Genomic DNA, 12048 nt, shown 5'->3' with positions numbered 1-12048 from the left:
AAAAAGGCTAGACCATTCTTTGTGGGTGGGAGAGAGGAAGCAGGCAGTTTCTCCTTTTGTAACTCACATGGTGGCTTTTTGTAGGTGAAGTACACATGCCCTCTGGAAAGACTGATACACCAGATATTGTGGATAACAAGGACGGCACGGTAACAGTGAGATATGCTCCTACTGAAGTTGGACTGCATGAAATGCACATTAAATATATGGGAAAGCACATCCCAGGTGAGTCTGATAACAGACACAGATCGGAGTCAAGTGTCCTGATGCATCTTTTCCCTCTTAAGGTTTCTGTAGCTTAGTCGTATACACTGCAGTACGAGCTGCCTAGAACATCTTACTGTTCAGCAGCAGTTCATCTGCAGGCAGTCCAAAGAGAAACGAAAGCAAAGGAGTAAGTGCAGGCACATGCGAGCTTCCATTGTGGTTTAATAGTACCAGCCAGGCTTAAAATGGATTTTGGTTTTGGAAGCTAGCTTTTGTGGCATTTTATTATGAAGAAGAAACATACAATTTTCTAACTACCATTTTTTTCAGGTTGAAATTTACTGCCTTGGTGCTCAACAAAACCAATAGTTACAGTACATGTTTATCCTTAAAACTGCATTGGCATAAAAACTATCATCTGTGGGGAAAACTAAGTGGTTAAAACACTATAGTTACTCTTTCCATCTCATTGCAATAAAATAAAACACTCGTGCACGCTGTGCTGTAATCTTTCTTTCTTCCTGGCTGCTTCTTAACAAAGAGAAACCACTGCCTTTCATTCCCTTTCTCTTCTCTTCTTTTGTCCTTAATTCACCAGCTCCACAACCGGTGCTCTGCCTCGCCTGGCAGCTCACGCTGCCCTGTAACCACAGGCATGTCAGCTGCATGGGGGAAAAGGGGCAGCCCCGTGGCAGTTTGTGCAGACATGGGACAAAATACCATCAGCAGCACTGCTGGTTCTGCTGGTACATGGAAACACAGGATAACTTTGGCTGAAGCAGGGAGCTCAGATAATGTGATGCACGGTACTACTTCAGTATCTGCAGTAGTGCATGTGGATGTAGCACCTCAGTAAGTGCCAAACTGTCTGACGTATTGGCTCAGTGAGAGCACTGGCCTGTGCCTGGCCAGAGGGATGATATGCTGCAATGCTTCCTTCTAGGTGGTTATTAGGAATTAAGCTTGCGTCTGTCTCAGCTGCAAAATTTAGTTTTGGACTTGAGAGCCATCTGTGCCTTTTTTCTTGAAACTATTATTGGCTGTTGGTGACTGTACTTTTTGTTCCTGTGCACCAGCTTTACTAATCTGAGACTGGCAAATGTGTTTCTGGATACCCTTCAAATTCGCTAGTTCAGGTTCATTGAGTCAGGCAATGTGCTGTGCTCATTCCTAATTCTGAATTAACGAAATTCAGGATTTGTGTCTGAACTGAAAGAGCACTTCTCTGAGTCATGTTCTGATGTAATGTGCTAAATATAAACTTGTGATGAGCAAGACCCTTTTACGACATCATTTAAGCTTATCTGTGGTGATTAGAGTAGCACTTTGTCATGACTAAATGTGAAACAAATTGTGGAGAGCTATCTTTTGAAGATGAAAGGGAAGGATTATTCATTTTAAAGTGCCCTAGAGTCATGCAAGGGTTCTTCAAATACCAAATGGTGAGAATGGCATTGAAAAATGTGGGTTTATTCATAGCCTAAGATTCCATTGGGACTGAGCAGCTTGATGCTTGTTTCAAACTTGTAGTCCAGGCCACTCATCCTTAAAAGTGCTTCTTGCTTTTTTTTTTTTTTTCTTTAGAGAGCCCACTGCAATTCTATGTGAATTATCCAAACAGCGGCAGTGTGTCTGCTTATGGGCCTGGCCTTATTTATGGGGTTGCCAATAAGCCAGCAACCTTTACCATTGTCACAGAAGATGCTGGAGAGGGTAAGTCTGTTCTTTAAACCCATCCTACTCTAAACTAGATACTTCTAAGAAGTGTAATGCATGTCAGCCTTAATTTGAAGCATAATTTACATTCATTTGTCCAAATAAGAATCTCTGGTATAATACAAATAATGGCTTATGCAAATATAATGCAAAATGGCTTTCATTAAACTGCATCTTCTGTGCAGTAAAAACTGAACTGTTTTGTTACTTCGTTCTGAGAGAAGTTGACTCGGATATGATACAGAGTACAAATAGTTCACTTGATTAAAATTAAGCTGGAGGCAGCCTAGATGTGGTGGATTATGATTAGTGGATGTAGAGTCACTATTAAGTAAGTCTAACAGATTGAGTGGTTTAGTGGCCTTGATGGATTGGCCTGAGCTCTTTTTGCTGCTATCCTTGGAAAAGGTAGGTCTGAGCTGCATTTCCAGTACCAAGTACTGGATCTTCCTCTTTAAAAGTCATTGATCTTGGTGTGCATGAAGATTTACAGTAGTGCTGTTTTTCCTTATTTCCTAGGTGGACTGGACTTGGCTATTGAAGGACCTTCAAAAGCAGAAATCAGCTGCATTGATAACAAAGATGGGACGTGCACAGTCACATACCTGCCTACTCTACCTGGGAACTACAGCATACTGGTCAAGTACAATGACAAGCACATCCCGGGCAGCCCGTTCACAGCCAAGATTACAGGTATAAAGCTTAGACTTCTGGAAGCACTTCAGAGTGAAAGTTAACCTCTGATAGCATGGGGAGGGCTGGTTTGCAGCAGGAGCATGAAGTCCCCCAACTTGTTCTGCGTTTAACCACCTGATATTTTGGACTCATTTCTCCTTATTTCCACAGATGATAACAGAAGACGGTCCCAGGTTAAGCTTGGTTCTGCTGCTGACTTTTTATTGGACATCACTGAGACTGATCTCAGTCTCCTAACAGCCAGCATTAAAGCCCCATCAGGTCGTGATGAGCCTTGTCTTCTGAAGAGGCTGCCCAATAACCACATTGGTAAGTTCTGGTAGTCTTCATCTGGGAGCAGTGTAGCAGCCTCTACTACAGTTTTCTTTGCTATGTAAAATGACTTAATTCTTCTCTGCACCTTCCCAAAGGTATGTTGTCAAACCAAATGGTTGTCACTGTTTGGTATGGTTGGTGAAACACAGAAGCATCTAAATACTGACCTTTTCTGTTAGCATTCCAGGCTGTGCCTGAACTGCTATTTGACAGCATATGCGAATGGTTTTGTGGCCCATTTGAGAATAACACTTACACATGTGCAAAGAGTGTTCTTTCAGTATTTCATTGCTTGGTATGCTTAAGGCTTTTTAATTAAGTAAAACATGAATAAAAAGTAAGTCACATTTCTCTGCTTTGTAGGTATCTCATTCATTCCACGGGAAGTAGGAGAACATCTGGTTAGCATCAAGAAAAATGGGAGCCATGTACCAAACAGCCCTGTAACAATCATGGTGGTCCAGTCCGAGATAGGAGATGCCAGACGAGCAAGAGTTTTTGGACGTGGTTTGGTAGAAGGACGAACCTTTGAAATGTGTGACTTCATTGTAGACACAAGAGATGCGGGTTAGTTCCATTGCAAAGGACTGTGAGTTGCTGTGAGACACGCTCTCTGAAGGACAGCATTGTCTTCCTCAGCAGGGAATCACCAGGTCACAAGCTGCAAAGCAGCAGATCTGTTTGTAATGCAAAGAGCACGTTAAGCATGCACTGTTGTTCTCAGTTATTAACTTCAGGCAATGCTATGAACTTCTAAAATGCTTTGTATTTTGGCCAACGTCTTTCTTTACAGACAACAAGGACTGTCACTGAGGCACTGACAAAGCTTTTCTTCCATTTGATGGTGCTGATTCTAGAATTGTAGTGTACAGCAAGAAGGACATGAGGAAGATATTTTCCTGTTGGTTTGACGTGGAGCCTTAACTGCAGTCTTTGAAGCTAAAATTTCAATGTTAATGAAATAAAAGGGATATGGTCAGAGTGTTTTAGGAGCTGAATGCATTCTGTGCATTCATTAAATATGATCTGACCTATGAGGACTACCAAAGTTCTATTAAGACATCATGCAGCTCCTGCATTACCGTGCTGAAACAAGCTGGCTCATGATTAGCTACTGCTTTGGGTTTAGACTATATTATGTCAAATTTATAATACAGCTGTGGAAATGTGACGTTAACTTAACTGTCTTGTAGGTTATGGTGGGATCTCACTGGCAGTTGAAGGACCCAGCAAGGTAGATATCCAAACCGAAGACCTTGAAGATGGAACTTGCAAAGTGTCCTATTTTCCAACTGTACCTGGCGTGTACATTGTGTCTACTAAATTTGCAGATGAGCATATTCCAGGTAAGCAGGAGTGTTTGGCATATTTGTTTAGTGCAGCAAAGGTCTTACCTACGTGGCCAGCATGCTGGAACTGTGGGTGGGCTGTGTGGTTTGGAGAATACCATAAGTCCTGAAGATCTGAGGAGGTTTTACCAGTACCCTTCATGCAGGCATTCAAAACTTTTCTAGTTACATGGCTGTATTTCACTTGGACTTGACTGTAAACTGGCTGTAAAACTTCCACAGTGATATAGTGCAAATCCGAGGAAGCTCTCACTCCTCACTTTGATGCAGTGGGTACTTACTAAGAGGAATGATTTGCTGTCGTACTTACAGGAAGCCCATTTACTGTGAAGATAAGTGGTGAGGGAAGAGTTAAGGAGAGCATCACACGAACAAGACGGGCTCCATCTGTTGCAACAGTTGGAAGCATATGTGATCTGAACCTAAAAATTCCAGGTAAGCGACATTCTTTCCCCATAACCATAAATTGCACTTGTATAGTGTAGGTGTTCCTGAAGCAATGGACATAGGAACTTCAGTGTTAAGTCATCCTCATGTTAAGGCAGCGTAGGGAAGAAACACTGGTTGTGTGGTCTCTATGAACTGCTAAAAATATGCATAACCATGATCAGCAAATGGAGAAATAAATTCCAGGGAGACCTTAATCTGTTCTGTGTAAAACAAGCTGGAGAATGGGCTGCACAGCTCAGCCTGTCTCCAGGGTTTTAAGATAATCTGTTAAGTGTTTGTACTGCTGCTTGGCAAATGTGAATCATAGACCAGTATTAGCTGGCTGTACTTATCCAGCCTTTTCATCTGCCTTCGTAGCACCTGGTGAGCTGCAACTGGTCGGGCTTGCTGCTCAGCAGCATGCATCTAGCTGAGAGTAAAACCTAGCACCTACGTACCTGTTCTGTCATCTGTGCTGTCATCATTATTATCTGAACTCAGTTTCTGCCTCAAAAAACAAAGTACCCAACCCCTTTGTCACTCCCTTGTGCATTTTGTATTCTATTCTTGTCAGAAATTGACTGCGCGGACATGACAGCCCAGGTAACTAGTCCCTCTGGAAGAAACTTTGATGCAGAAATAGCAGAAGTTGACAAAAACACCTATTGCGTCCGCTTTGTACCGCAAGAAATGGGAGTTCACACTGTGGATGTCAAATACAGAGGGCGGCCTGTGCAGGGCAGCCCCTTCCAGTTCACTGTGGGGCCGCTTGGCGAGGGAGGAGCCCATAAAGTGAGAGCTGGAGGCCCGGGGCTGGAGCGTGGAGAGACAGGCATCCCAGGTGAGTCCTCTGCTCTTGGGCTCCAGTGCCTGGGTCTGCAGTGCAGTGCTTTGGTTTCTGTTGGCCCTTGTGAAAGTCCTGCTTCTGAGAGCCTGAGTGGAGCTCAGTGTAACACTGCAGGCTCGCCCCATGCCTGGGAGTGGTCAGTGGAGAAACACGTGCAAAGAAATAATACTGCTGCATCGTGCGGATGGAGAAGCCCACAGTATGGAGACCCATGTTTGGGAAACTGCTCTCCGAATGAGCCTGAAGTTGTTAGTGTACTATTCAAAGCTAAGAGGCTAATTCAAGGCTCTTGGAAAAGCTGCCAAGTGTTATCACCCAGCATCATGGCACAATGTACTATTTTTTCATACACATAATGATGGGATGCTGCACGGTCTGTTAGAAGCTGAAACCCAGCTGCAGTGAACTTACACTTGTGTATGCTCTTGTGTGCTTCAACAGCTGAGTTCAGCATATGGACACGGGAAGCTGGAGCTGGAGGATTGTCTATTGCTGTAGAAGGCCCAAGTAAAGCAGAAATTGCCTTTGAAGACCATAAAGATGGATCTTGTGGTGTATCATACATAGTTCAAGAGCCAGGTACACAGTACAGAATGTACTGAAATAAAACTGAAAGCTATTTCCAAAGAAACTAAGGAAACTCACTGCATCTTTTCTCCCCCCAGGCAACTATGAGGTGTCCATAAAGTTCAATGACGAGCACATTCCGGAAAGCCCCTATCTGGTTCCAGTCATCGCCCCGTCTGATGATGCTCGCAGGCTCACTGTCACTAGCCTTCAGGTGAGACATAAGGAAACATCTCCACAACTTGCCACAGAGACTGATTTCGTCCTTGTTCTCTGAGACCAAAATGGTTGTCCTTTCTTCTTAGGGATTACCTTGCCTTGGTTGGTGCTTGTTTTCAAGTTCAGCTTGCAGATAGAGAAAGGTTTTTTACAGCTAACCTCTTGGTAACTTAGGCCAGTAGATTTGGCCCAGCTCTAGCTAGCTAGGATTTGAAGGCAGAAGGCTAAAATAAGTCTATTACAGGTAGTAACATTTGAGCATTAAAAATAAAAGGTTCTAGAAGCAGCACTGGTAGAGCTAAAACTTATTTTTCCCCCACAGTTTAGCTAGGGGAGGCCCAGTCAGAACTGAAGCATGAAAATGAACAAGCATTGATCATGCTGATAACTAAGTTACTGTGTCAGCACATGGGCTGAAAAGTTGCATTTCTGCAGGTGAGACAGTGTAGACCTGTTTGGTTAGGACATTGCTACAGCCTTGTCTGAGCACTGTGCATCTGCACAAGCAGATGGATGAGGCCCCACGATGAAGTCAGAGCATGAATTCACTTTGGCTGACGTCACGAAACCACAGCCACAGCTCAGATAATTCATGAACGGCAGCAAATCTGTAGGAGAGAATTCCAGCTTTGTAGTTGGTCTGGGTTCATCTGTTAACCTTACCATTATTTTTGTGTGTGTGGTTACTTGCATTAAAGTACAAGTAACATTAAAGGTCTGACTTAAACCTCCAAAGCCAGAAACTTGGAAAGGAGACTGAGAGTAGAGTGTGTGTCTAAATATACTGTACCTCAGTCCTCATTGAGTGGTGATGAGCAATTAGTACTGCAGTTGAGGCTATTTTTGATGTGCCTGTACTGGACTTTGCCTGGGCTTCTCCACCTTCTCTGTGTAAACGAATGGTGACAGCCTGTTCCTGTAGTGTCTCTTCTGCCAACGAGTTACAAGGGCGTTAATTAGTCACTGTGGTATTGATGTTTCTCTTGTGTTTCATTTAAAGACTCTTTGACAGGAATAATCACTTCAATTAAGTCCTGGAGAGGCAGATAAAGCTGAGTATTCTGTAAAGGAGCTCCTTGTGCAGCATCACTCTACTAAACCTGCATCAGGGATTTGCTTTGTATATTGTACCTCAGTTCTACTCAGTTGCATTTATTTACCTCTCCAGGATTTAGTTGAAAATGAAATCAGGTAATGTATGTTCGGCATAAAATATTACTTCTAATAGCTGCAAGAGCTTTGGTCTTGCTGTGACGAGCGGTGCAGCGCGGGTGCTGAGCTGAGTCGCCTTCCAGCAAGTAATGCTGCGCAGCGCCGATGGTCTGACAGCACAGCAACATCTGGTTTCGTGCTTTAAATTACTTTCTCATTTTAAGACATCTTGTGGTGGCGTTCTAAATGTAGCCTCTTGTGGCAAATATAAACATGCCTATTACTCTTTCAGACAACTGGATTATCAGAGGCTTTTCCCCTGAATGAATCTGGAATGAATGAAGGGGCTGAAAATGGAGCTATCACTTAAACATCCTTTAAATCAAGTGCCTGCATACAGGGGTCTGACCTCGCTGATAATGGGTGACTAGTCTTGTAAACCTGCCTTTGCCTGATTTGGCAGAGTGTCATCTGGCTTCCAAAAATGGTCTTTTACTATAAAAAAAAAATCAACTGAGTGGATGTAGGTAACTTAAATCAGTCACTCCATAAGAGTTTAAAAAGAAAAGAAAAAAACAAACTTCTGATTTGAGACTTACTGTTAAGTCGTAATGTTGTCTTTTTGTTGAAATCTAAAAAAAAATGTGTTGAAATGGTTATTTCCCTGCCACTGATCTGAAACAAAAGTTTAAATTTGGTAATCTGACTGTTGCATTCTCAGGAGTCTGGATTAAAAGTTAATCAGCCAGCATCCTTTGCTATAAGGCTGAATGGGGCAAAGGGCAAGATTGATGCTAAAGTCCACAGCCCCTCCGGAGCTGTAGAAGAGTGCCATGTGTCTGAGCTGGAGCCAGGTGAGAACAGTTTTACGTTTATCAAAACACACGGGGTAACTTGCAAAAACACTCTCCCAGCCTCATAGTGTCTGGATTTAATCCCTTGGCTCGCTAATAGTGTACCCAAGGAGTGAGCAGCTTGCTTGGAGAATGAATTCTCGTCAGCAGTTTCATTAAGAGCTGTTCAATCAAGTTTACATTCATGCTCTTTCTAGATAACTAATGAAATTACCAAGTCCTAACTTGTGTAAGATGCTAATATTTAAGGGCAAACTCTTTTTTAGAGTTTCGCATGAAGTCTTGGGTTGCCAGTGAAGGCAAAGCTTTACTATTTGCAAAGGAAGGGGGTGAAATATGATGTGGTTGTTGAATTTAGCCAGTGAAGAAGTTTATTTTTCAAAGCTATGCTTCCATCTTTGACAAATAGTTTATTTTTAACTTGCACTCACTCCTTCATGTGAAACATTAAGGAAACTGAATATAAGCAAATGCTACAGAAAGCTCAACACCTGTTTCAGCAATGAGGTTTTCTTTTTCAATTGAAGTTCGAATGAATTATGGTCTGTACTGTGCCAGTCTAGCTGTGGTCCAGCTGGGGAAGGTCAGTCACTCCTCTGGGTTAATCAAAAACATGAAATACCAGCAAATTGCTGAATAACTTAAAGGTGCCACGTCTGTGGTGTCAGAGCAGCACGCTCAGCCTGCTGGTACAACTTGACTTGCTTTTTACCAGCTGCTTTTTGTAAGGAAGCCCAGTGTGCTGCTCTGTCTGCCACTGACAGGTTGGGCTGTGATTCAGCTGTCACCTCTGGTTTCGCGGGTGAGGCACATAACCCTGAGACTCACGCTGCTGGCTGGATGACAGCTGAGATCAGTTCCTGGTAGACAAGGTGAAAATGCAATCCGTGACACCTCCTGTGATAAATACATCGTTTTTTCTACTTAAATACAAGCGTGGAAAGCCAAGTTTGCTTATGTTAGGACCAAAATATGTTGAAACATGAAAGCCTTGCTTGGGCTGCTAACCAGCTCTGTGTTAGGTTTAGTTGCTGCTGCTGCTGTCATCTCCGAAATGTCAGAAAAGCCTCTTCTCTCCTGCAGACAAGTACGCCGTTCGGTTTATCCCTCACGAGAACGGAATCCACTCCATCGACGTGAAGTTCAATGGAAGCCACGTGGTGGGCAGCCCCTTCAAAGTGCGCGTTGGTGAGCCCGGGCAGGCGGGCAACCCTGCGCTCGTCACGGCGTACGGACCGGGCCTGGAGAGCGGTACCACGGGTAACCCTTCTTTTAGAGCTCCCATACAAACCTGTTGGCCTTCTGGCTTCCTTGAAGGAGCCAGAAGCTGTTTCTAGGCATATTTTTACACGACTTGCTCTGCTGAGGCAGCTGAACTAACACATTCTCTGCTGACCTGTGTGCAGACTAATTTTGCTTTCTCGCATGCTCCTGAAGTCTCATAACATCACTAGCAGGTCTGCATGCTACACTGAGCCTTAACAAACTTAAAACCTTTGTAAAGCAGCAACTGCGGCAAAAGTTCACTTGAGCTGGTTAGCCGAACTCTGCTTAGGTGGTCCCCCAAAGCTCTGGAGATGCTTTGGCCCTGTTCCACACATGAATCTGCAAGGGACAGAGGCTTTTGCAGAGTTACACAGCTGTCAGAAAGCAGTCGGTGACTGCCCTGCATGTATGCTCCAGAGTGGGTGAAATACTGAGGGGGAACAAATGTAGTCAATTAGTTTTTATTTTCCTTTGTCTTGAAACTTGGTAATGAGAAGAAACAGCAAAACAGGGTTTTTGGAAGCTTTTCCTGTAGTGAATGCAGTTGTTCAGCCGGCTGACTAGTTTAAGGAGTCTCATTTAACTTGCATACCCCTGTTAATCAACTGGGTGCGAGGGTGTACCCAGTTAGCTTTTCCTTAGTGCTTGCACCTCTAAGAAATGTCAAGTTAAATGTAACATGGCGTGTAAAACCCAGGGAATATGATGGATTGTGTTCTGTTTGTAGTATTTCATATATGCTTCAGATGCAGCATGAATACTGACACTACTTGGAAATCTGACACCTATTTATCTACTTTGGCTGCCCCATCTGACAGTTCTCAACTCAAGAATGTAGATTTTTTTTTTTTTTTCATTTGTATGATTTTGGTCTTTGTAAGAAAATATGAAAGCATTCCAGAATGTGCGCTTTGATTTGTTTAATTGTGTGCTTTTGTGGGCCACACACACAGGTGAAGAGCAGAATAAAGCTGTTTTTTTTTCCCCTTTGATACGCAAGGCAGCAGCTAGTTCCCCTTACGCTATCCACTGCTGTCTTTTGAGGATTTATACCTCTTTTTTTTTTTTTTTTTTTTTTTTGTCCCTGGAAGAAATACTGTGTTTATTCAGCCAAAGCTTGTGCTGTTCTGGAGAAACCAAGCAGTTAGTTTTGGAAGCGTATGGATATACTGTGTAAAATAAAGATATTGCAGCCTGTGCTGCTTTAATAGGTGGAAACAAAAGCACTCGTTAATGCTAGCCACTGATGCATCAGGGACGGGGGAATTTTCCTCCCTCTATAAAGGTGCTTGGGGTTGTTTTTAATCTAAACACACTGTTCAACTTCAGTAAGGTTACTCTGTGCCCCCTTGTTGAATCCTGGCCGCTGCTAAAGGCTCAGTGCCCTGGGAGCAGCGTTCTCGAACAATGGCCCAGTGTCAGACCCCAATAGCTGGGGGCTGAGCACCTGAAACGTGTCCCCTGGGAGCCTCCAACAAGGCAAGCCTTCAGCTGGGGCTGGGAAAAAGCCGCGGCTCCCGAGCGAGGAGTCTGCGGGGAGAAGCTGTGAGGCTTGCTGCTTTGGGAAATTAATTTTCCTCCAGCTTCTGATGCATTAATTGGCAGAGCCTGTTTGCTGTTAGCAGCGTGTGGGAGGGGACGGGGCTGCACCAGGACCTCTCTGTGGCTAAGCAGTGCGTGTTGCAAGCTGGCTGCCCGGCCTCCGTGGTAAGGCGTCCTGCTGCCGCGCTCGGGGACGGTGCCTCTGGGAGCTCTGGGCTCTTCCAGCATTGCAACACAGCTTGTGCAGAAAGGCTAGAAACTTCCCCGGGTTTGCCACCACACGTAGATGCTTCAGTCTCTCTGTAGTAAACTTTCCCATAGCTGTCTTGGTTCTGATGGCACTCGAGCCCTTTATTCCTTGTCAGCAGCGTCTGATGCAGCGACCAAAGGTCGTAAATATTTGAAGCCAGTTTGACAGTAAATTACTTGAGGACTGAAAAGCCTCACTTTTAAATTCTTCTCGTGCTGCTGGCATTGTGTCATTGGCTTAGTATTAAGAGCAGTAATTCAGCTCTGTTAGCCAGATGCTGTAATTAAACAAGCTTTTGTTTCCACAAACTGCTTGGAGTGTTGTTGCAGAGCAGTTCAAACACCCGGCTCCTCCAGGAGACCTCTCAGCCCTTGTCGTCTCTCAGGCTTTCTTGTGGGCCCTTCACCACTGATTTACAGCCCATGTGGTGGGACGGCTCTGAACTTCCCTGAGCTTAGACACGAAGGAACTCGCCTCAGTGCGGGCTCCAGCTCCCAGCAGAAAGGCCCTCGTTTAAAGAGCTGTGCCTTTACTCGTTAAGTCGGCCTTTTGATGCCGAGACACTTCCCTTTCGGTCCTGAAGGGCTCTCTTGTCCATTACATCAAATCACCAGCTCCTATTTAATAACTGAGGCTGCT

At 44.1% G+C, this 12048-nt stretch overlaps 1 protein-coding gene across 5 annotated transcripts in view; it reads left to right on the top strand.

The window, feature by feature from the left end:
* Positions 1 to 12048, top strand: part of FLNB (filamin B) — an 85220-nt gene that overhangs the window by 69066 nt on the left and 4106 nt on the right. For all 5 annotated transcript variants that reach the window (XM_082768418.1, XM_082768417.1, XM_082768416.1 and 2 more), the window contains 12 exons: positions 85 to 225; positions 1792 to 1920; positions 2443 to 2616; positions 2770 to 2928; positions 3298 to 3501; positions 4128 to 4280; positions 4596 to 4718; positions 5287 to 5553; positions 6001 to 6138; positions 6225 to 6340; positions 8219 to 8351; positions 9435 to 9611. In XM_082768418.1, the coding sequence (XP_082624544.1) occupies positions 85 to 225; positions 1792 to 1920; positions 2443 to 2616; positions 2770 to 2928; positions 3298 to 3501; positions 4128 to 4280; positions 4596 to 4718; positions 5287 to 5553; positions 6001 to 6138; positions 6225 to 6340; positions 8219 to 8351; positions 9435 to 9611 (1914 nt within the window). The remainder of the gene's footprint in view (positions 1 to 84; positions 226 to 1791; positions 1921 to 2442; positions 2617 to 2769; positions 2929 to 3297; positions 3502 to 4127; positions 4281 to 4595; positions 4719 to 5286; positions 5554 to 6000; positions 6139 to 6224; positions 6341 to 8218; positions 8352 to 9434; positions 9612 to 12048) is intronic.

The sequence above is a fragment of the Aythya marila genome, assembly GCF_965140915.1.
Source record: "Aythya marila genome assembly, chromosome: 10".
Taxonomy (NCBI): Eukaryota; Metazoa; Chordata; class Aves; order Anseriformes; family Anatidae; genus Aythya; species Aythya marila.
The sequence above is the reverse complement of the archived record's forward strand: the minus strand, read 5'-3'. Positions and strand labels throughout refer to the sequence as shown.